At 52.2% G+C, this 24,397-nt stretch overlaps 1 protein-coding gene and 2 long non-coding RNA genes across 6 annotated transcripts in view; 2 read left to right on the plus strand and 1 right to left on the minus strand.

Moving 5' to 3' along the window:
* Positions 1–12,916, minus strand: part of RPS6KA1 (ribosomal protein S6 kinase A1) — a 37,967-nt gene extending 25,051 nt beyond the window's left edge. The window contains exons 1-2 of one of the 3 annotated variants that reach the window (XM_027519597.1): positions 12,688–12,916; positions 6,520–6,564 (exon numbers count right to left, since the gene is read on the minus strand). In XM_027519597.1, coding sequence (XP_027375398.1) covers positions 6,520–6,564; positions 12,688–12,750 — 108 coding nt within the window. In that variant the 5' untranslated portion in view covers positions 12,751–12,916. Of the gene's footprint in view, positions 1–902; positions 1,013–6,519; positions 6,565–12,687 lie in introns of those variants that run through there. The other 2 variants (XM_027519605.1, XM_027519616.1) reach the window with 2 other exon arrangements.
* On the plus strand, positions 5,688–15,760 carry LOC113878481. 2 transcript variants are annotated; one of them, XR_003507000.1, is made up of 5 exons: positions 5,688–6,122; positions 7,577–7,745; positions 11,086–11,233; positions 15,416–15,590; positions 15,722–15,760. It is a non-coding gene; the product is annotated as an uncharacterized LOC113878481 (long non-coding RNA). The 2 variants fall into 2 exon arrangements; XR_003506999.1 differs by lacking the exon at positions 15,722–15,760 and having other exon boundaries at positions 15,416–15,663.
* Positions 15,761–16,055: 295 nt separating this feature from the next.
* LOC113878488 lies at positions 16,056–20,741 on the plus strand. Its single transcript, XR_003507003.1, has 2 exons — positions 16,056–16,100; positions 19,247–20,741. It is a non-coding gene; the product is annotated as an uncharacterized LOC113878488 (long non-coding RNA).
* The last annotated feature ends 3,656 nt before the right edge of the window (positions 20,742–24,397 follow it).

Here is a 24,397-nt window from a genome sequence, read left to right on the forward strand (position 1 = left end):
GCTGACAGATACCCAGGGCACATAGACACACAGGCACCCAGAGAGTCAGACCCTGGACTTAAGGGCAAGAGCTCTGGGTTCCTGCTGGTCCACCTGGGGGAACATCATCTGCAAAACCCCAGCACTTGAGAGAGAGCAGTCTGGTACTTGTGGCCGACTCATCTCTGAGGAATTCCATTTCTTTGGGCTTTCCGTCCTATGCCAGGGCCTGAGAGGGGCCCAGGATCAAGTCACTAGACGGAGACGGATGTCTGCTGAGTGTAATCTGATGACTCTGACCCTGACCCAGACAGATATCCCAAAGCTGTCATGCCCCACTTCAGGAACCAGAAACTGAGCTTCACCGGACAGCGACTCACCCAGGCTCAAAGTGAACTGGTGGCGGAGCCTGCTCAAACCCAGGTCCTCTCCCTGGGCCCTGCCTGGCCGGGGGTCAGCAGGCCTCAGGGGCCAGGAAAGGGAGGGCGGGCAAGTCAGCCAGAGCGATGCCCTGCCGAGCCAAGCCCGGCCCCTCCCTTAGTACCAGGGAGAGTCTGGGGACTTCTGCCTCTAGATGTCGACCCTCAGAGACGCCTCCCTTGAGGGAGCCTGAACAGCCACAGAAGCTGCAGTCACGAAAAACTGCAGGTCAATCAGGCCCCTGAGAGGAACCCAGTACGTGGGACAGGCAGAAAACCTGGCTGAGAGAGGGGCTGGGGAGGGCAAAGACCACACAGCAACATCGACCTGCCCCATCCTGAGGTCTGAGTCTCCACCGCTCGGTCTGCCTCTGACTGAGAACCGTCCCTGGGGACAGAGGTAGTCACCCGGAAACCCCAGGGCACAGAGCCACCCCCAAACCCATTCCTGGCGCAGAGTCTTGGTGACAGACACCGCTGGAGGCTGGCCAAGCCTCTGCTCACCTTTCTGGGGCAGGGGCGTGAGTCTCTCTCAGCCCTGGGGAAATCTGCTGGGGTCTGCATGGTGGGTCCCACGCCTATGGCCAGAGAGCCTGGCTACTCCCCTCACTTCTGCTTTTGCAACTTTCCTGGCCCAGAAGGCAGGGTCCCTGACCCCCTCCTTCTCACTTCCCCCTCTGCCGGGAGGAGGGACAGAACATGGGTAAGGCTCCCCTGCGGAGGAGGGGACACCGTAGACCCCAAGCCCACAACTCCAGGGTGGATGCAGAGAGACCTTTCTCCTCGTCTTCTCTGATCCTAAGGAAAGAAGAGCCGGACACAGACAGAAGTCACAAGTAGAGGCGGCAGCCACACAGGGGACACCCTTTACTTGCAAACACCTCCAGGAGACAATGGGGGGCAAAAGGCAGCAGGGCCACCACCTCTGACAGTCTGGCCCAGAGCACGGGCGTTCCTCCCCCTGTGGTGACCTTCCCATGGCTGGGCCCACCCAAAATGGCAGCCCACAGAGCAGGCACGACCGCACTCAGCGCTGCCCTGAAGAAGCCTATCCGCCCAGGGCCCTGAGGTGGGGGCGGTGGGGGGGGACGGTGCAGAAGGCATGGACCTCACAGGTAGCCGTGGGGCAGGGGGGGACCAGGCCCGGCCCTTTGCCACATGGCCTCACCACATCACTCACCCAGTACCCTCACAGGAACTGACACACACAGATGCACAGAGTCCGCTGATCGGAAACCATTTCCACAGACATGCCCTATGTGGAAACGCCCCCACGGACACAGAACTTCCCCTTCCAGTCCCCACAGAGCCCCTGACAGCAGTCTGAGGAGGGCCTGCTGGCTGTTGGGCAAGATACTTCCTTAGACTGAGGCCTCTCGTTGTACTCCAGCTTCTCCTGGAGGACCTGGGGTCTGGGGTTGCCCTGAGAGCCCCAAAGCTCTCTGGTCCAGTACCAGCTACGCCCCCGCCCCGACTCCTCACTACCCCTGTACCCTTCAGAAGCAAAGAAGGCTCTCCGTGGCTGGCAGGGTACAAGAAGGGGCAATAGGAAGGACGCTGTCTCCAAACTGCCTGCTCTGGAGGGGTGCGTGCAGGGCCTGGGAGCCTCTGGTGGCAGCAGCGGGGAGGACAGCGCCAGACCCCACCCCCTGGTCGTGGCCCCATTCCCCCCATAGATACTTCCTCTTATTTACTTCCTCCCACAAGGCAGCTGGAGAGAAGCCCAGAGCGCCACCCGCCTCTGCCCCCCGTTACCACACTCCCTGCCTGATCCCTGGCCTGTAGGGTCCCCAACCTGGGCCTCCCTCCAGCAGCTGCAGCCCAAGCCCACCTGCTGATCTCTGGCCCTAACGGACATCAACAGCCCCTCCCCCAGATGGCAGCATCTGCAGGGCCTCCCAGGGGTGCCCCCTCTCATGGGGCAAACATCCCCAGACGCCTCTCCCAGCATGCCTCTGGGCAGTGGGTCCACAGTTTCCAGGCCTCCTTGATAGGCCAGCTGGCCTTGGGCCCGAGGCCAGGACTGGCATGCAGTGACAATGAGAACTGTGCCTCTTAACTGAGCATTTATTGCAGGAAGCCATTCTTTCCTTCAGCTTTTATTGGTGTGGATTCTGCCAGGCTCAGATGTCCTACTCCAAGGGAAGTGCGGTCATCCCATTCCAGAGAAGAGGAAACCAGACTCAGACAGAAAGTGACTTTCCCAAGGCCACATGGCTAGAAAGGCAGAGAGCTTGGGGCAAAATCGAAGCCTACAGGCTGAAGCATTTCATCATCACCCTCCTTGCGAGGCCCACCAGCCTGCCTCCCCTCGGGACGTTACTCACCGCTACGGGCCCCCGGCTATGTGTCCCCAGGCCAGGAGCCAGACACTAGGAGGCGCACGTGTTAAGGAAGCCTCCAGCCTTGTCCTCAGGCAGCTCCCCCAAATACACAACAACGAAACGGAAGCGTGGCGTGCAACAGTGCAGGCCAAGTGCTGGAGGTGCCCATATGGTCTCACTCTCTGCCCGGGGTAAGATCTGGGAAGATGCGACAGTCTAGCTGGACCCTGAAGATCAATAGGAGCTGGCCAAGCAGAGAGGTGGAAAAAAGACACTCCGTGTAAAGAGACCAGCACAGAAAAGAGGCCTGAGGCCAGGAGGGCAGGGTGGGAAACTAAGACCCGTCTACTCATTTGTTCCCGTGCAACCCTTTCTCCCTATCTAAGCCTCAGCTTCTTCTGTAAAATGTTCGCACCCTCAAAAGGTTGTTTCAAGAAGCAAAAATGGGCCACAGAGATAAAGGGATGTGGTAAACAGAACTCCCTGAACGGCAAGGGCTTTCTTACTGCTGCAGGGTCTCCTCTGGGCAGGCTGAAGGGACAAGAGTCCACGGGTCTCAGGTGTTGCGAGGGTGGACGGTTGGGGAGCCTTCCCCGGCCAGTCCCAGGGAAATTCCCCCCCCCGAACACCTGAGACTCCCAAGGCTCCCCGAAGTCCACAATCACATCCTGCCTGAGCTCCAGCCAGGGGAGCATGAGGGATCCGGGAGGGATCAGGGTTTCATAAACAGGAAGAGAGGAGGGGAGGGGGGGAGACGCTCAGCTCTCAAAATAGACCTGCAGGCGCTTCCAAGGGGTCCAGCTCCGGAGATAGCCAGGGAGGGGGCCTGGGGTGCCCAATCCACCTCCAGGAAGGGAGGGAGGGTGAATGGAGCCCCAGCATGCCTAAAGGACCAGGTGCACACGGGGAGCTCTCATCCTAGACTGCAGTCCTCTCTACAGCTGCTAAAACCCCAATCCCTTCTTCTGCCTGAAACGGATCAAATAAACAAGCATTAAACACCAATATGATGTCTCAAACACTGCTGGATGCTCCAATTTATGCACATCACGTTCCTTCCTTCTGGGTGGCCCTGATGGGTGGACTCTAGTCTCCTTTTACAGAAGAGGCATCGGAGCCTCCGAGGGGTAAAACAACTCGCCCAAGGTCAGCTGGCAAATAAGAAAGAGGCGCAGGATTTTGAACTCAAGAGAGCCTGCCTCTCCTCCAAGTCAGGCCTCTCCTCCCCCTGGAAGGGCCACTTCTCTCTCCAGCTGCACAAATCCTGGCTTTCGAGGCCCAGGCAAATGCCAGCTCTGTGGGGAAGGTGACCTGGTGCCCCACAGCCCACGTTTCCTCTTCTGCCACACACAGCAGTGCCCGTCCATCTGGTCCACCATCAACCTTGAGAGTGGATGCTACTGGGTTCCCTGGGACGTGCTCATCTCATCATGCCCCAGAGAGGCAGGTAGGCAGGTGGTATATTTCACTGCCCACTGTCAGGCCTGGCACTGAATGGAGGTTCTATGTGCCCACAGCCTGTTCCTCCCCATCACTGCATCCACCACACAGCTTTCTCATCACCACCCTTCCCCAGTGCTGAGAACTCCCTAAAGGTGGGGTGTTGACTTCATTTTGGGGTTCCCAGTGCCATGAACATGTGATGATGCAAAAGATAAAACCAGCTCCTTCCACTGCACAAAGTGATGAGGTTCTGACCACAGGCTGAGCGCCCCCTGGTGTGTTGAGCCCAAAAGTGGGCACTGGGAATGCTACAAGATTCTGCAGCAACAGAGGTGAATGAGCAGGTGCCAAGTAATGATGGAAACTGAGCTCACAGGGATGCAGTGCTCCTCCTCTTCAGCACTCAGTGTGTTTCCTGGGCTGGGAGGAATGTGGGTTCTGTGGTCAAGCAAGACCTGACTTCATTGCCCACTAGAGATCTGGCCTTGGGCCTCAACTTTCTCATCTGTAAAATGGGGAGAGTAACAGTTTCTACCTCTGAGGATGTTATGAGAACCAAATGCAAAGCTCCTGATATGGCACTTTCTTTCTCTTAACATGGCATTCAAGGCTCTCTCTGCCCCATCCATGTCCAGCCTCGTCTCCCTTCCCATCCCAGGATCTGCTGTTCCAGAAGCAGGAAGGAGTCACAGACTTGGGATCAAATGTAGGTTGTCCACCTAGGTAAGTGCTTGTCTTCTCTTAACCAGCCCCTCTAGCTCTGAGGTGAGAAGCTGCACTCACCACCAGTTCCCTCAAAGCTGCAGGCACCTCTGCAACCCCTAGAACTACAGCCCCAAGATCTGAACATCTGGATCTTCACTGGAGACCTACAGTCCCTTCATTACAAGGCAACCAGGGGCAGCTACTTGGTGGGAAGAGATTCTCCCACATGAGGCTGAGACATGTCAAGGGGCCCAGTCCACATGACTCGGCCTGGCCTTTGATGACCCAAGGTTGCCATAGTAACAAAAAGAGGAGGGGGTGGGAGCCTACTTCTGTTGGCCTGCCCTGCCCCAGGAAACTCGGCTCCCTTATCTTAGGAGGCTGAGTCAAGACAAACATCAGGACCAGCCCTCGGTCCATCTCAAAGGTCGGGCTTATGGTCTGATACCTAGGCAGACCCAGGCCAGAAGGGCGCGGCCACTAACAGGCAGTGGAGCTGAGCAACACGGCCAGGCACTCAGGCTGCCAGGGCTAAAGCTACTGTGTGCCAGGCAGCTGCTCTTCCATTTGTCCTTCAAGTCACTTCTGAGAGGCAGGAGGCAGGTACCATTATTCCCATTTTACTGCTGAGGAAACTAGACTCAGAAGGGAGAAGCTTCAGGTCAAATGGCGATGGTGGAGGCAGGACTAGAACTCAGGTCAGCTCTACTGCCAGAACTCACGCCCTGTCCTGCCTGGCGGCTTCCACAGCCCCTCCCCAGCCAGCAGCTCTGCGACCTCACAGCACCTTGAGAACTGGGTGAGGTCATTCCCAGCATGGTGATGAGAAAGCCCAGGCCAGACTGTCCCCCAGCCTCGCAGTGCTGTTGACACTCAAAACCAGCAACAGGCCCTGGGGAGCTGAAGGGAGAGCCCAAGGGACCAGAGAGCTCAGAGCCCAGGGAGCCGGCCTGGGGCTGGGAGCAGGGAGCCCTGAGAAACGGCCTGTGTGCCACGTGCCAGGCACTGGGCCTTGGTTTGATTGGAGGCCACCAGGTTCCCTCCAGCGCCAGGTGCCATGCCCTCATCAGAGCCAGTGGACTTGAGCCTCTCCCATCAGCCCTTCACCCTCTTAATACAGTCAGCCAAGCCACCATGAGCAAATAAACAGAGGAAGCGTCCTGGTCTCGGTGACAGGTAAACCTGAGTTCTAGCCTGGCTTCTGACCCTGTCTGGGCCATAGTCCACTCACCTGAAGAACTGGAAGGCTGAAGTGAGTAATCCTGACATATGGGGTTGCCTCGAGCATTCGGTGGCACCAGAGAAGGACTTGGGCTTCCCTGGTGGCTCAGTAGGTAAAAAATCCACCTTCAATGCGGCGTTCGATCCCTGGGTTGGGAAGATCCCTTGGAGAAGGGAACGGCTACCCACTCTAGTATTCTGGCCTGGAGAATCCCATGGACTGAATAGTCCACGGGGTTGCAAAGAGTGGGACATGACTGAGTGACTTTCACTTTCACTTTCAGAGAAGGCAGGCTGAGCTGCCTGCCTGCCCCAGGGGGCCTCACACCTGGGCGGGACAAGGTCAGTGCCTCCCTCCTCGTCCACTCCAGGCAAAGTCACTCCACCCTTGACGATCCCTAGCTCCGGTGCTAGGGCCTGGGCCTTACCTTGGATGGCTGAAGCCCAGCTTCCTCCCCTGAGGCTTGACCATTCTGGAAAAGAGAGGATAGAGTGGGGAACACTGTCAGAACTTACCAGAGTGGCACAAAGCAAAGACAGACCCTATGGGGCGCCCCAGCCCCTGGCTGCTCCCAGTGGCTAGAGGGGCCCTGGAGGCGGGGGCGGGAGTTCTGGGAGGGCACAGGCCTCAAGCCTCCTGCAATCGCCCCAACTCAGGCAGCCTGCTTTGGGCACCCCTCCCATGTTCTCTGCCTAGAAAACATCTCATCTTTGAAGGTCTGGCTCAAATGCCACCTCCCCCAGTGAGAAGGAAAGGACTGTGGGTGTGTGCCAACTAACCAACTCAAGAGGCCTCAGTTTCCCAATCTGTAACATGGGTATTTACATCCACCTCCCAGAGTTGATGCAAGGGCTGAAGGACACAAAGTCTAGGAGAGTGCCCAGCCCAGAAATGCCCTGGCCCTGCCTGCTCTGGGACCCCTCTCCATTCTTGCAGAATCACTGCTACTCCCTATGAACCTTCATTTTACCACTTATCACAAAGCAGGGACTACTGACTCATGGGCCGTGCGTGCTAAGTCACTTCAATTGTCTCCGACTCTTCGTGACCCCATGGACTGTAGCCTGCCAGGCTCCTCTGTCCATGGGATTCTCCAGACAAGAGTATTGGAGTGGGTTGCTGTTCCCTTCTCCAGGGAATCTTCCCCACCCAGGGATCGAACCCACGTCTCTTAGGTCTCCTGCGTTGACAGGCAGGTTCTTTACCACTAGTGCCACCTGGGAGCCCCTCCTAATAAATGGGGAATCCTGGGAGGCAGAGATGAGGCTTTGGTGCTAACAGCTGCTCTCTTCCGAGCCCCTGCTGCACGCCGGCACTGAGTTTGGTGCCTCACACCTGGGGCACCATTAAACCCTCCTGACCTGGGAGGTAGGCCTGGGTCCCATTTGGCAGAGAAAGAAACTGAGGTGCAGAGGGGCCTAGTGATGGCACCTAAGGCCATACCACTGCTCAGTGGGGATTCAAAATCCGGTCTCTGACACCAGGAGGTGCTCAAGAGGACTGAGGAAGAGGAGCCGGCTCCAGTGCCCAGCCAGGGCAACAGAGAGGCAGGCATGGCAGCTGGCCCCTGCGCAGTCCTCCAGACCCCAGACTTCGCCCTCCACTGGGTGCTGTCCACCCTGGGTATACCACCCCTTTCCTGTGTGATATGAGGTGAGTAACCTACCCCATCCGGGCGCTGGGAAGCTAAAAGGAGCAGTCCCCAGCCCTCATGCACAGCAAGAGTGTGGAGAGACCAGGAAGACCCAGGACTTTGGAGCCAGAGGCCAAGTCCACAGGGCAGCTGCAGTCTTGTTGGCAGCAGCGGGCACAGCTGTGCTTTCCCCATTATATAATCTTCCTGCTCCTGGAGCAGCACTCCCTCCCCGCCAGTCCCTGGACATCCTGCCCCTTGAACCCCCTTAATGCCCCTAATCCTCCCCAGGGGCCAGTGTTCTGAGGCCCCATCATACGTGTTCTCTCTCAGGAGCTTGGGAAGCAGGACTGGGCGGAACCAGGCCTGAGGGGAGGAGGAGGCGTGAGGCCTTCGTAGACAGAGTTCTACTTCACCCAGCATTGCAGACTCCTGACATAACCCCGGATGGTAACAAGGGCCTACACGCCAGCCTCCCCCATTCTAAGCCCTCACCCTTCCTAAAACTCAACTGCAATCATCACACTTGAGTAAGACTCCCCTGGTCACTCACTCCTTACTGAGAACTTTCTAGGTACCAGGCCTCAAACTCTTCCATGGCTTCCCACTGCCTGTGGGATAACGTCCCAGATCCTTGGTATGGCATTCAAAGCCATCATCTCCAGCTCCCACAGGTGATTAATGTGGGTTCTGGAATCTGACCTTGTGGGTTATCACCTGCATAACTCTGAGGTTACTGCATTTCTCAAAGCTTCAGTTTCCCCATCTGTGAAATGGGGATAAAAGTAAAGTACCTCACTGGGTAGCTTTAAGAAGCAGGCAAAATAGTGTCTATAAAATACATACATCCAGGGACTTCCCTGGTGATCCAGTGGGCCAAGACTCTACACTCCCAAAGCAGGGGGCCCAGGTTCGATCCCTGGTCAGATCCCACATGCCACAACTAAAGATCCCAAGTGCTACAACTAAGATCCGGCACAGCTAAATAAATATTAAAAAAAAAAAAAGTACAGCTGGCATATAACTGGTCCACAAACAATCACCATTATTACTATCCCTATTTTGGAGCTAAACTGAACAAGCTGAGACCCTGAACAGATCAGCTTGTCCCCAAGCATTTGCATGGTGGCTCCTTCTACCAAGAAAATCTTTCCTGCCCAGTCACTTCAGTACACTCCTGATCTTCTTGGAGGACTCAGTTAAATGTCTTCTCCTCTGTCCATACAGCCTCAAGTCCTTTCCTCCCTCCTCTGGGCCTCACAGCACCGAGCAAACCTCAGATTAACTCAGGGAGGAGCCACGGCTTGTCCAGTACTGTCTCCTTGGCACCCAGCTCAGGGTCTGGCACATAGCCTGTCAAATGAAACCTCAAACCAGCAAAGCGAGCAAGGAAGCCAGAGTAGGTTTTATTCCTCCCATTTTTCAGATGAGGCTCAGAAGAGCTGAGTGACTTAACTGCAGCCTGTTAGCAGGTGACACATGGGGCTATGACCCAGAGTCACATGAATCCCCAGTGAGAGAGAGGAGGAGGTGGTGGGTGAATCCAGAGGTGGGCGCTTACAGAGCAGTATCTTGGAGGATTCAGGGAGCCTGTTTGGCTGCCTCCAGTCCCGGGGTCTGGCTTGGGTACCATCTTCATGCAACGCCCAGGCCTGTAAGAGCTGATGCACAAGGTCTCTTGCGGGGAATGGGCGGCCCCGGAGAAAGCACTAGGAGTGCAAAGAGGACCACAGGTGGCCTTCCCCTTGAAAGCCGGGGTCCTGGGAAGACAGGGCGCATCTGCCCTTCCGGACTGACTGTTGCACAGAGGGTGGAAAGAACACAGGTCTGCAGCCACAAAGACAGAGCCCCTAATGCTGGCTCTGCCAGCCACTCACTCTGAATGTGTCTGTCTCATTACTTCTCTGAGCCTCGGCTTCCTCACCTGTACTAGGAGGGCAGGTCTGTCTTGTTCACAGTGGCACCCTGCTGGTTGGAGAAGTACTTGTCACATTGTAAGTGCTCAATAAATACTTGTTGAATGAATGAATAAGGACAATGATACTGACCTTGCAGAAAACTGAATGAAAGACCTTGTCTACGAGTCTGGTACAGGAAAGGCCTCTGGCCCCTTAGAGGATGGAGACTCACTCTCCTCCCGCTTCCTCAGAGAGCAATACTCATGGGCACAGCAACCGAGGGCCTCCAGGCCATTGTGCCCCCTCCCCAAAGGTCAGAGATGGGTTCCAATAAGCATCCTTCCTTCCCACCCAAGCCGCTCTGTCTTGGGAAGAGAAGCATCCAGGGCAGTATCTGGAGAAGCCGGGCAGCAGATGGACAAAGACAGCACGTGCCCCATAGGCAGGAAGCAGCCCCAGGAGTTGGGTTCAGAGCCCAGCACTGGCAACCCTGCCCACTGCTGGAAGCTGGGGGGCCAGGTGCCAGGGCTGGCTGGCACTACTAGCCCTCAGCCAAGGCTGGACAGGAGAGTCTGCCAACATCCGGAGCCTCTCCTGGAGTACCTTCCACCTGGCCGGCTTGACCGCAGCTCTTGCCTGTCTTTAAGCCTCCGCCTACTGGGTAGAAGACAGTGAGAGATCTGGATTCTAATTCTGACTCTGACATTAATTCACAGGCCAGGTGCCACTGAGTTCAGTTATTCCATATGACAGGGGTAATACTCTCTGCCCTGAGAAGCTGTTTGGAGAATTATTTGACTTTAATAAGGCCACACTGGCGGAGTGGGGTGGACGGCACAGAGCAAAGCTCTGCACAGCGAGGCCGGGCCTGCGGCCACGGTTACTGAGCCCAGCAGGGCCAGGGGGAGGCCCCGGCAGAATCCTCACCCACACTTCCAGTGGGGTGGCTTCACCTGGGCCACACCCCAGACAAGGCCCTGCCTCCGAGCAGCCCATTCTCAGCAGCGTCACAGGGAGAGCAGATCCCAGGCCTCTGCCAAACGCCCTGCCAGCCCCTCGGCCTGCCTCCCTCCCGGCCAGGAGCCTGTACCTGCAGGTCAGGGTGCTGTATCACTTACATGTCACCTGGGCTGAGAACAGCGAGGCCCTGTTCTCCAGTAAGAACCTGCGCCCAACCCGTGCCCTGGCTGCCCCATGCCTCCTGTTACCCAAACAATAACACCGAGTCGCCTGGCACTTCCATGGAGTGGGGAGGAGGAAAATGGGCAGCACTCCTTAGGGCTCTGCACCCTCTCAGGCCCAGAAAGCAGAGGCCAGAACCCAACCCTGGCCAGTGGAGAAACAGAGGTCCAGAGAGGCTATGGACTGACTGAGGGTCACACAGCGAATCCGAGGTGAAGCTCCTGTAGAAATCACAGCCCCCCTAAACCAGGGAAATAAGCCGTCTTTTTTCCTCTCAAAGTTCAGGTGCAGTAGGACTAAAACTGAGTTGAGTTTCCTGTTTAAACCTGGTCCCTGCCTCAGGATTTCCCAAAGAGAAGCAGGAAGCAGTGCCCTGGACTGGGAATCAAGTTTCTGGGTGTCTGCCTTCCCAACTAATATAACCCACGGTAAGTCCCTCCCTGGCCTCTCCCAGTCCACCTTCCTCTAGGGAGGCCTAGGTCTCAAGGGTGTGCCAGGACAAAGGAATTTACCTCTGAGCACCACCCCTAACCCCTTGTGCCCCAGTCCTAGAGGGTGGGCAGCCCGTGGATAGGGGCTGCAGAGGGCCGTGTTCCTCAGTTCAGAGGGTGAGTCAGCGGGAGAACTTTTGAGCTGTGCAGGGCCCGTAAAAACCCCATGGCAGGGATCCCAGAGCAATTTACTCCAAATTGCGCCTTCAGGTTGGTTACCTAATCTTGCCGCGCCCACCCTCCAATAGCCAGTGTCAGCGGTGACCATCCCTTTAAAGGGGCAGCACACTCCGGGTGCTGGGGACCCAGGATCCTCACTCAGCTCCCAACCAGCGGCCCTGAGGGGCAGGGCACTTGGTGGTTGCCCCAGGTAAGAGAGGGCAGAGGAGGGGATCTAAGTGGGGAGGGATCCGAGCCCCAGCCACAAGAAAATCACTTTGGGTCTCAGGCTCTCTGAGGTTTCCATCGTCTCCCTCATATCCTCACATCCCCCTGGAAAGGCAGTATCACCTACTGTCCTTCCCATAATGAGGCTGAGGGGAAAGTTTTGTCCATTTGCCGGTTCAAGGTCTTGACCTTGACCCTGGTGGGCACAGGAAGAGCGAGCCTTCTGCAAGGTTAGGGCCTAAACCACAGTATCCTCAGAAGGCAAGAGCTGCTTCTGGGAGAAGCTAGGCAGGCAAAGGCCAAATTCCCTCGAGGCCCAACCCTTCCCATGGGAGGGGGCAGGAACCAAGGACCTCCTCATCTCCAGGAATAATTTTCTCAAAGGTCTAAGGTTCCCCATTCTCTTCTCCCGAGCCTGGGAGAGGTGACACAGGCGTCCTCTGACCCTAGCCTGGAGCAAAGAAAACCAAGGGTTTCAGCCCCAGAAGGGCAGAGTCAACCCAAATTCCACAACTGCGACGATCAAGAAGGAAATCCTTCTAAGGTCAGCAGCGGAGATGCTGGGAGCTCTTGGGGTAGGACCGCTGTGAGACATCAAGAAGTTGGCAGGGGGCTGGGGTGGGGGGGTCCCATGACCCTCGTCTCTTGTGGAATCCAAGACATCTGGCATCCCAGCCCTGGTCCGTCTGCCCTAATGAAGGAACCTCCGACGGCTCCGGGTACAGGTCCCAGGTATGTGTGGGGTGAGGCGGGGGTCAGATCTAAGCGCAGCACGGGATTCGCTCTCCGGGGTAAGGGGCTTCCTCGGGGCTTGGCAGAGCGGTCCCTCGCGCACACACACCCGGAGCATTAGGGGGTGGAGCCGGAGACGAGGCTGGAGACCGGAGGGCACTCGCGTCCTCGCGGGCGCCCGCCAGGCTACAGCGGCGCCGCGGGCCGCCCCGCCCCTGTGGGGACTCGGGCTTGCCGGCCGCCGGCGCCCGTCCCCCGCCCAGCTCACTCACCTCCGGGTCCAGCGGCACCAGCTCCATGAGCGGCCAGGGCTCCTTGAGCTGGGCGAGCGGCATCGCGCCGCAGCCGGGCCGCCCGTGCTCCACCGGCGGCCCGAGCCGCGCCGCCTCCTGGGTTCTGAGGTCCCACGCTCAGCGTCCCCAGCGTCCCCTTCCTCCCCGCCGAGACCCTCTTGCTCTGGCTGGGCCGTCCGCCGCCGCCGCCGCCGCGGCACTAGCACTTCGGCTCCCTCCGTCACCCGGCGCCGCCGCGCCCATTGGCTACCTGCGCGAGGGGGCGGGGCCAGTGTAGCCCCGCCCCGGCCCCCGCGGCGCGGCATTCCCAGGGAGGACCCCCGCCTCCGCCACGCGGGGAGTGAGGGCCCCGCCTCCACCGTGAGCCCCCGGCCCACGCTCCGCTCCGCCCAGGAGAGGCCCTCCTGGCTCCTCCCTCCCAAGCCCGGTCCCCGGGGCCCAAACCTCATCAGGGCCCCCGGTCTCCCCACACTCAGCTCATTTGGAATAGCTTCCCAGATGCCCCCTCTCTCTCCAGCGGGCCTGTACCCCCTTATTCCCTTTACCTCCCCTATCTCCCCTCAACCGCCCCTCCCCCCCCCGCCCCACTCCCAGTCACACCGAATGTCCTAGGCCTGACCCAGGGAGAAGCTGGAAAAGGAAAGGAGCCTGAGCCCTACTCCCCTTGTTGCGAGGCCCTAGGACACTCCCCGCATCCCACCCACCCCCCACCCCAAACCGACACTGGGATCCCCTGCGCCCCAGCTCCGGGCAGGGTACGGATCTTCTTTCGCCACCATCAGGGCTCACAGTACCTGCAGACTGATGTCTTAATATGCATGCTTTGCTCTTTTCAAGCCAAGTCTCTCCAGAATCTCTCCAGCTGGAGACCTGGCTCTGGGCTGATTGGGTTTTGTGCCCCCTCTGGGGAGGCTCCCAGGATCCACCGACACGTGGGCTGCACTTGTAGTAAGAGGCCAGGGAGAGGGATCCCCCCTGGAGAGACTCAGCCTCCATCTAAAGCGGTGTTAAGAGTCCAGGTGTGGTGAGATTCACACCTGGAAGAGTGTAGAGATGGGCTTGTGGGTTTCATGGAGGGGGAAGAATGGCCATTTGCAAAGCTATTCTAAGGCAGGGTTGTTTATCAGAAGCTTTCTTCTGATCAGGCTTCACCAACTTATGACCTCCTGGTTTACACATCATAAAACAGCTTCAGAAAGATGGGGTGACTTACCCAAAGTCACACAGCAGGTCGGGAACAGATTATAGGACCTTAAAAAAAGTCAGTGAAGGTTTCTCCTGAATCCACATGCTCCCGTTATTTCTTTTCCAAGGGTAGCACCTCAACTGTTGAAGTGAATTGAGTTTTGAGTGGAAAACACTTTGGAACCTAACAAATCTGGGTTGGAATCCCGTCCTTGCTACCTGCTTAACGTTGGGAAACTCCTTTCGGGTCCCTAAACCTGTTTCCTTATCTGTAAAAAGGGAATCATGATTCCAATCTTTCCGGTATATCCTGAGGACTAGATTTAATTCAATAAACATTTATGGGTATATATTACATGCCAGGCCCTCTTCTTGAGCATGTACTGTAAACCAGCCCCACTCCTAGCAATGAACAAAAGAAAATCCATGTTCTTATGGAGTTTACATTTGGTCTGGTGTGATTAGATAAATAATCACAGCTAACATTAGTACAGCACTTACTGTGGACCAGGTACTGTTCTAAACACTTTACCTGTAAATGCATTTAATCCTCACGGCATCTTTATAAAGTAGGTGCTGTTATTACTGCAATATACAGATGATGAAATTGAGAACAGAGAAGTTAAGCATTTCATTTGTTGGGTCCCTCCAAGGCTACACAGCTAGAAAATGGCAGAGCTGAAAGACAACCCTGCTAGTCTGGGCCCAGAGTTCATTCTCTTGTTCACTCACTTGGTTACTTCCCTGATGAGGGCCAAACCGGAGGTAACCTGGGCCAGTGTTGGCACCTGTTATTATCACCAGCGTTAGTTATCAGTTGACCGGAACCAGTTTCTGACACCCCAGTCCCTGCTGCTCAGGGATAGCGTTGTAATATTTGGACCTACTTAGACTAAAAAATTGTTGTTTATCTGAATTCAGATTTAATTGGGTATTCCATTGATTTGCTAAATCTAGCCATCCTATTCAGGGCTCAGAACAGATTGCACACAGGTGCCGAATATCTGGCTGCAAGCCAGTTTAAATAAGTTAAACTTGGGAAGAGACATTGTGACCCAGAGAATAAGCACAAAGGACTGGGGGAGGAAAATGAGGTGGATGAGTGGGAGGTGTGTAGGTGAAGGGAAAACCGGAATGATTTGGCCTTCAGTCTGCCCCCTTCCTGGAGCTGCTGGTCTCGTCCTTTCCCTTCTTACACGAAAGGATTCCCTATCAAGTGCATCATCTCAATTTAAGGATCCAGTAGTGATTGTGCTTTCCTGTGAATATTTTATTTCCTGTGTCCTCTGAAAAGTATTGGAGAGGCAGCAGGTCATGATGGAAAAGGGAGCGGAGGGTGGGGGAGGGGACAGAGGCCACCTGGGCCCTGCCTGGGAGCTTGGGCAGGTCAGCTTGCCATCACTGTAGTAGGGATGTTGCGGTCACTCAGCAGAGAGCTGTGGACACCAAGACACCGATCTGTAGCCTACAATGTGCTGATCCTGCTTAGCCTCAGCTCACAGTTTTCTCCATTTCTCTCCAGGCTCCAGCCACACTGACTTTCCTGCAGTTCCCCTGCCACAGCACCTTGTTCTTTGTTCTTAAAACTGTCTTCCATCTTCCTCAAGCCAGTTTATCTCCACAGTCACTTCCTCCAGGACATCTTTCTTTACCTCCCTGTTGTGGACAATGGACACCGCTCCTGAGTGCTTCTCAAGGTATGAAAGTGAAAGTGTTAGTCGCTCAGTCGTGTCCACCTCTCTGAGACCCCATGAACTGTAGCCTACTAGGCTCCACTGTCAGTTCTCCAGGACAGAATACTGGAGTGGTTTGCCATTTCCTCCTCCAGGGAATCTTCCCAACCCAGGGATCGAACCCAGGTCTCCGGCATTGCAAGCAGATTCTCTACTGTCTGAGCCACCAGGGAAGTATGCTGCTGCTGCTGCTAAGTCGCTTCAGTCGTGTCCAATTCTGTGCGACCCCATAGACGGCAGCCCACCAGGCTCCCCTGTCCCTGGGATTCTCCAGGCAAGAACACTGGAGTGGGTTGCCATTTCCTTCTCCAATGCATGAAAGTGAAAAGTGAAAGTGAAGTCGCTCAGTCGTGTCCAACTCTTTGCGACCCCACGGACTTCAGCCCACCAGGCTCCTCCGTCCATGGGATTTTCCAGGCAAGAGTACTGGAGTGGGGTGCCATTGCCTTCTCCTCCAGGGAAGTATACCTCAAGGTACACTTTTGCATTTGTTTTTGTGATTACTTGATTAACATCTGGCTCTCCAATTAGACAGTAAGCTGTGAGAGGGCAGCAATGGGCTCTTCTTGGCTCTTTCTTGTTTTCCTGGCACCTGACACACTGCCGGGCACATAGGAGACGCTCAGCGAGGATAAATGATATGTGCAACATCATCTGGCTGCAACACAGTAAACCTGGGACTCGGATCCAGGCAGCCAATCTATTCTCAGGCTCTGAAATGCTACACTCTGGGGTGTGGATAAATGCTAGCTATGATTACTATTCATAATAGGATGAAAACAGGCTGTTCTGGGCAGTCACTTGAGGTGTTTGTTAAATGAATGACTCATAAGTGTGTGCTGGACACAAGTGAGGTTCTTAGTCTGTTCCCTGTGGAAGAGGTTATTCTGGCCTGGAGCAGTGGTCTGAGCTGATAGGGGCTGAGCACCTGGTTTTAGGTCCTTCTCCTGCAGCCTGGCCATGAGCTTGCTATAATGTTCAAGAGTGCAGGTTCTAGATGCTCCCTGCCTCAGGAAGGGAGTCTGTCATTATTTTTTTCTTGGCCTTTCAGTAGGGGAAGGTCTTGGCACATGTGTCTCCTGGCAGCAGGTGGAACAGCATGCAGGGAACGATCATAATGGTAGTTACCTTTAACCAGAACTTGGCTCAGCATTTAAATAATCATCATTATCAGCTATGACAGCTTATTTTTTAAATCTGGATAATTAAACGTTTTAAAAATATTTATTTATTTGGCTGCACCAGGTCTTAGCTGTGGCACACGGGGTTTTCAGTCTTCACTGTGGCATGTGGCATCCAGTTCCCTGACTAGGGATCGAACCCCTGTCCCCTGCATCAGCAGGTGGATTCTTAACCACTGGACCACCAGGGACGTCCCAATGGTATTACTCACCTTTCTTTCATGGCATGCCTCTCTACCAACAATCATATTGTATATTTACCGGTTTATTGTTTGTTTCTCCCACTAGGAACAAAGCTCCATGCGGTAGGACTTTTCTGTTTTGTTTACTGATACTCGCTGGACATGGCAGACATGGCAAGCCCTCAAAATAGGCTTGTGAATAGAGCCACACCAACCTGGCCTCTAACCCCTGCTTGCCCGCTTCCTAGTTGCCTGACTGAGAATTTCAGTTAACACATCTGAGTTTGTTTCCACATCTGTAAAATAGGAGTGGTTATGAGTTATTAGGTGAAGTCAGGGGACAAAATGCCTGTGCAGTGTCTGCTACACGATCAGTGCTCACTGGAAAGGGTATGTAACAATCCTAGACTCTCTCTCTTCTCTCCAAATTCTTGCCCCTGAAAAGTAGGAGGAGGGCAATAGACTGGGGCTTCGGCAGCTCACTGGGTGAGTTCTCCATTGGTGTGAGATGAATATGTAAGAAGAGGCTTCAGCTTGAAGGAATTCCCATAACTGTGATCAAGAGGCTGGTAAAGAATGAGGCGAAAAGCCAGGACATCTACCTAAGGCTGTTGGTCAAGCTGTACAGGTTTCTGGCCAAATGAACCAACTCCTTTGATCAAGTTGTGCTAAAGACCTTGATCATAAGTTACACCAATCAGCCACCTCTGGCCCTTTCCCGGATGATCTGGAAGATGGAATTTCCTGGCCAGGAAGGCAAAGCAGCTGTGGTTGTAGGGATCTAATTGATGTTGTGCCTGCCCAGGAGGTACCAAACTGAGGGTGTGTGGGCTGCCCCAGGAGCAGCCACACCCAGGGCATCATCTCCAAGGCCTGGAGCAAGATCCTCAACCTTCAACCAGCTGGCCCTGGACTCTCCCAAGGGCTGTGGCACTGGCCTGCTCTCTGGTCCTGGTGAAGGCTGAGAGGTGGTACAGGCAAATCCTGCATTCCCAGGGCTAGAAGTTTAAGTGTGCCGGAAACCAGTGGGCCAGCTGCTGCTACAAAAACTAACCCTACCCTGGAGAAGGAAATGGCAACCTACTCCAGTATTCTTGCCTAGAAAATTCCATAGACAGAGGAATCCACATGGACACAAATAGGATACAACTGAGCTACTGACCATAGGGGTAAGAATGGGACTCATCACTGTTAATTAGTAAGAGGAATCTTATTGGGGAGATAAAAATGTTACAGAACTTGACTGTGGTGATGGTTGCACAGCTAGGTAAGTTTAATGAAGGTCATTGAAGTGATCCTCAATTCCATTCCTGTTTAAGCATCTGGGTTCCTTGCCATAACATCTATTGCCACCCATATCTAGAATGAAGTTGTCTTGGAGCCTGTTGTACATTTAAAAATAAGCTTTTTTTAAAAGGTCATTGAACTGTACAATTTAAATATGGAACTTAAATTATACCTCAATACAGTTGTTTCTTTTTCAGAAAAAAAAAAAAAAAAAAAAACTAACCCTAGATCCTGCCTTGTTAGTAAAAAGATTTTGGATGCTGGAGAAATAAACATGAGGCCAAAGGCAGTCAGAGAAGAGGAGACATGGGAGCATCCAGATGAGACAGTCCCAGGGCTACTGGAGAATTAGCTAGTGGGATCCTCCACTGACCTGGAGATGGGGCCAGGGGTGGGAAGGCAGAGAGACGCAGAAGCTTCTCACTGCTGGTTACAGCGGATGGGAGCTGGCAGGAGAGGGAGATTCAGTAGTAGCTAGAGATGGGGATGGAATTGGAGACAACAGGCAGAGAGTAAGCAGAGGCTCATCAACAGATACTAATGGGCAGCTATATGCCAGGCACTGTTCTGGGCACTGAGGACACCGTGGAGGAAAACACAGAGGGTCTCTGCCCAGTAGGGGTGGGTAAACTATCAGTGGCCTGTGGACCAAATCTGGCCTCTTTTTATGTGCCTATGAGCTAAGAGCAGCTTTTGCATCTTTAAAAGACTGAAAAAAAAATCAAAAGGATATTTTATAATGTGTGAAAATTATGTGAAATTCAGATTCCAGGATCCATAAATAAAGTTTTATTGGAGCACAGCCACGCTCCGTTTACGTATGGTCTAGGGCTGCTTCCACACTGCAACAGCAGCGTCAAGCAGTCTCAACAGAGACCATATGGCCAAGAAAGCCTAAAATGTTTACTAGCTGGCTCTTCAGGAAATAAAAGAAATTTTTTTTTTTTTTTTTTGTCAACCCCTGCTCTAGGAACTTGCATTCTCTTTGGAGAAATGGTTAAACAAGCAGGTAAGCTAATTTCAGAGCCAGCCGGCATCAGCATTTCCTCACACCCTGCTTCTGCCTTGGCCACCTTCCCCTGGAAGGGAAGTTGCTCCCTCCAGCTGGGATGTAATACAGCAAGAGAGGAACTGGGGTCATTGTAACCAGCCCCCTGCTTCCGGGCCAAGAGGATCAAGCCTTTTCCTGGAAGGAAAAAGTCACTGTCAGTGATTTGTGAAGTCCAGCACCCACTAGATAACCTTCCCCTATCTCAGATCCTCAATCTAAGAACAATTCCTTTATGACTTTGGAGGAACATGGTCACCTTTGTCATCAAGGTCTGCCACCTGGGTACCTGCCACCTGTGTGCAGCATCTCCTTCTTTACAGAGTCTTCTCTCACACTATCTCCTTGAGCTCTTACAGGATAAGACATGGCTTGGGGTTACTGTTCCCCTACAGATGAAGAAACTGAGACTTGGAGGGAGGACCTGACTTACCCAGGGTCACATAGCTTGAAATAGCTTGCAGAGCCAGAATTAGAAAGTAGTGCAACGTCAGCTTTGGAAGGGACTTTGAGACTGTCTCAGCCAGAGATAGGAAACTGATGGCCTGAGGCAAGAGGTGAATCAGGTAAGGGTGGTGGCCAGTCCTCCGTGTGCAAGACATAAGGCATGCATTGTCTGTAGAGAGGTTTAAAACGTTAGTGAAACTGGGTGCGTCCGCTTTTATTATCACCATGCCCTGGCAATTCTAAACAATGTCCTTGGTGATAAAACCCTCCCTCCTGAAGAGATCTTTATTGGTCTAACTTAAATTATATATATATATATATGCTTCAAATTTGGACATTTTATCACCTAACCTTTCATAAATAATGCATTCTACATGGACGCTAACTTGAAGAATCCCCAGTTACATAACTGGCCCCAACATACACCTTCAGGTGAGAGTTCATAGCAGGTCAGCATCACTGGAGCTCACATCAGGAGTGTTCATGTCCCTGTGTCCCTCCATTTATCTACATTTTTAAAGTCTTTATTGAAGTTCAGTATTTCTGTTTTATGTTTTGGGTTTTTGCCTGTGAGGCATGTGGGAACTTAGCTCCCCGACCAGGGATCAAACTTGTACCCTCTGCATTGGAAAGCGAAGACCCAACCACCGGATGCCCAGGGAGGTTCCCATGTCCCTGCATTTGAACAGCAGATTTGAAGTCAACAGTGATAGCACAGTGATGGTAAAACAGTAATTGTTACTGCAGTTCTGTCATTCTCTGTGCAAACCATTCTCTAAACTTCATGAGTTGCCTCTTTTGGAGGCATTTTGTCGTGTGTGTGTGTATGTCCCTTTTTGTTAAAAAAATAATGTAACCAAAAATTATTAGTCCATTACTTTGTTCCCCTTTGTACTACAATTTTTAATTTATTAAAAATTTTATTGGTCTGAGTGTATATATGAGGTTCAATAAAAGCCAGTTTTTACTATTTTTGTTGCTTTTCTGCCATTATTATGTTTTATTTCATGATTATTATTGAAGATAATCTTGTCATGTTGGCCTTAAAAAAATGATCTATTCTACCCACACTACTGTATACAAGATGGATAACCAACAAGGACCTGCTGTATAGCACAGGGAACTCTACTCAATATTCTGTGATAACCTATATGAGAAAAGAAGCTAAAAGAAGAATGAGTATACGTACAACTGGATCACTTTGTGGTACACCTGAAACTAACACAACATTGTAAATCAACTATATTACAATAAAAATGAAAATATTTTTTGAAAAATTACTGGAAAATATAAGTTAAAGAAGTTAATGAAAAATAAAATCTGATATCTTGGGGGGAAAAAAGATACATTCTGGGTGTCAAACATACCAAGTTCACCATTGGTCTGAAGACAGAATAGGACCCACAGACAATGACATTGTTATCTTCTCAAACATAATTATTATTTTATTGAGGCACCTCCTGGGTGCCAGGCACTGTTCTAAGGTTTGACATGTGTCATCCCGTTATTTCCCCCACTCAACAAATGTTTATTAAGATCTTACCCATGTGTGAGGCACCATGGTAGGCGCTGGGGATATGACAGCGAACAAAGCCGAATGCTTTCTCTCTCTTACCCTTGAACCACTGGCCCTGGAGGTGGAATGGGTGTTCTCTTTGTGCATCATCATGTTTTAAGAATAAAGCCACGGTGGGAATATAAACTGATATAGCCATGGAGAACAGTATGGAAATTCTTTAAAAAAAAAACTAGGGAAAAAACTACCATAAGACCCAGCAATCCCATTACTGGGCATATGCCCTAAGGAAATCGCAATTCAGAAAGACACATGTGGGGCTTCCCTGGTGGCTCAGCGGTAAAGAATCCGCCTGCCAATGCAGGGCGGGAGACATGGGTTTAATCCCTGGTCCAGGAAGATCCCACATGCTGTGGGACAACTAGGCCCATGAGCCACAACCACTGAGCCTGCACACTAAGGCCCAGAAGGCTTAAACAAATGCTGAAGCGCAAACGCTCTAGAGCCTGTGCTCTGCAACAAGAAGCCACCACAATGAGAAGCCCACGCGCTGCTGAGTTTTTTCGGTGGTGCTCCCCTTAAATTCTGCATCCATGATGGTTCCTCATTAACTTCATTCTAGTAACCTCAGCCTAGTCCTGTCCTTGCTCACGTGACCCTTTCAACAATCATGTGAAGTAGGTGCAATAATTAGCCCCATTCTACAGATAAGAAAAGTGAGGCACAGAGAAGCTAAATGATTTGCTCAAAGTCATACAGTTAAGTGGTAAAGCTGGTGCATGAAGTTCTCTTAGAGTCCATGCTCTTAACCCTATTTTACATTTTGTTTATATTTACATTTTGTGTAGTCTATACGTGTGGCTAAATATCTCAAATAACTTGAATTTAAATTTTGAATTTAAAATTAAAAATACAGGGAGGCACATTCCACTGCCCCTCTGGTCAGGGAAAGTCCTTGGGACATGAGGCACAGCCGGAAAGGCAGCCACCCTCTCACCTGTCACACAACGCACATTGGTGGGGAAACTGGGGTTAAACCATTCATAGATGACCTGCTTCTGGGTCGGAGTTTCCTACGTAACACAGCAGCTCCCTTGCTGAGATCTATTGAAAGTCAGAGAGAAGGGTTTGTAAAAAGAAAATGTATATATATATATTAAAAAAAGACAGGAAGAATAAAATTTAAAATAGAACTTTCCTGCCTCTTTAAAAGTCAGGCCACCTGGGCTCACAGTCCGTTTTGCAACCATCAGCAGGCAGCCCCTCTTAGGTAAATCAAGTCCAGCAGATTACCACAGTCTCCACCACCTGCTATTGTCCCAATGCCTCGTCCGTTTCATTCACTTGCTACCTGACTGCTCCCGGGGGCTTGGATTTGGACCCCTAATGTAGCCATTTCGCAAAGGGAAGAACCCAAGCCCCAGAGGGGAAGACATTTACCCAGTTCACACAGTACTTTGAGCTGGACTCCAAGCCAGACCTTACACAGCCCTTCAGTGACAAGAGTCACTTGCGACTTTACACTTGATGGGGGCTCAGAAAGGAAACCTCCTTTCTGAGCCCCCATCAGACAGATCAAGCTAACCCCTATTTCCTGAGCACCTCCCACTTGTCTCCAAGGTGGGCGTTTCCACATCAACATTTCATGGGAATCTCCCAATGACTCTGGCAGGTCAGCCTTGACAACCTCTAGCTTCCAGGTGAGAAAAGGGCTCAGGGGTTTGTGACTCTCCCAGGATCTCACTGCAAGTTTGTGGCAGGTCTGTCTAACTTCACTAGCTCTTGAAATAAGAACAGAGGAGTCCACCTCCTGCTCTCTCCCAAAGGCTCCCCTCTCTCTCTCTTGCTAGGATTTTCTTAGGCTGAGGCTGGAGTCACGGCTGCTTAAATTTACTCTCTTCCAGAAGGATGCCGACACAGGGCAGCCTGAGAGTCAAGCTGGAGTTGTCAAAAATACTGATATAGGGACTTTCCTGGTGGTCCAGTGGTTAAGAATCTGCCTTGCAATGCACAGGACACGGGTTCGCTCTCTGATCGGGAAACTAAGATCCCACGTGTCTCAGAGCAACTAAGCCTGCCTGTCGAAACTACTGAGCCTCCACACTTCAGAGTCCTCTCCACCACGCACCACAACTAGAGACCCTGCGCGTCCCAAAGAAGATTGTGTGTGCCACAATGAAGACAGCCAAATAGATAAAGATTAAAAAAAAGCCTATATGCCAATCATGTGCTAAATGCTTTTCAGAGTTTTTAGTATTCTCTTCTTTATATTTATCTGCATCCTCTAAAATTTCCACAATGAATAAAATATTTTATTTTCCTGTGCAAGGAATTGCTTGATCTAGGCTGAGAAATGATTCTACTGAAGGTGTGGGGAAACGGGGAGCAATATCCCCAATCTGCAGTTAAGGAAATTGAGGCTCGGAAGGCTGGCCCAAGGTCACACAGCTAGGAAGTGATGAAGTCAGGATGCTGTCCAAATCCAAGGCCTGTGCTCTTTCCATTTCACTACTCTGCCTACCCTTCTCCCCTTTGTTTTGTAACACCTTGTTCCACAAAGGAGTTCAGGCAATTTATAAAAATACAAAAAAGAGGGAATTCCTTGGCAGTCCAGTAGTTAAGACTCAGCACTTTCACTGGAGTGGCCTGGTCCCTAGTCAGGGAACTATAGCCAAAAAAATTAAAAATACATAAAAGGGATCAAGCATTTATCTTAACTTTCCTGTACAAACTATTTCAGGAAAATCAAATAATGGATGAGGAAAAGTTATTCTTTATGGAAGAATTCCAGCTAATGAATGTAAAAAGAATGATAGAATTATTAATAGAAAGTCACCATTTTGTAAACCTAATGAGATAATGGATCATCAGTGGATGCTAAAACTAACAGATAAAACTTTGGGGGGAATTCCATAATGAAGAGACTAGGCCAAGGGCCCTGAAACCATGGATGAGTCAATAAAAATATTTCAAGTCAATATTATGTACCACTAGACTTAGCAGGAGCAGCAGATATGACATGGACATGATATGATATGACATGGATATGATATGACACATGGATATCACCAGATGGTTGACACCAAAATCAGATGACTATATTCTTTGTA

The sequence above is a fragment of the Bos indicus x Bos taurus genome, chromosome 2 (genome assembly GCF_003369695.1).
Source record: "Bos indicus x Bos taurus breed Angus x Brahman F1 hybrid chromosome 2, Bos_hybrid_MaternalHap_v2.0, whole genome shotgun sequence".
NCBI lineage: Eukaryota > Metazoa > Chordata > Mammalia > Artiodactyla > Bovidae > Bos > Bos indicus x Bos taurus.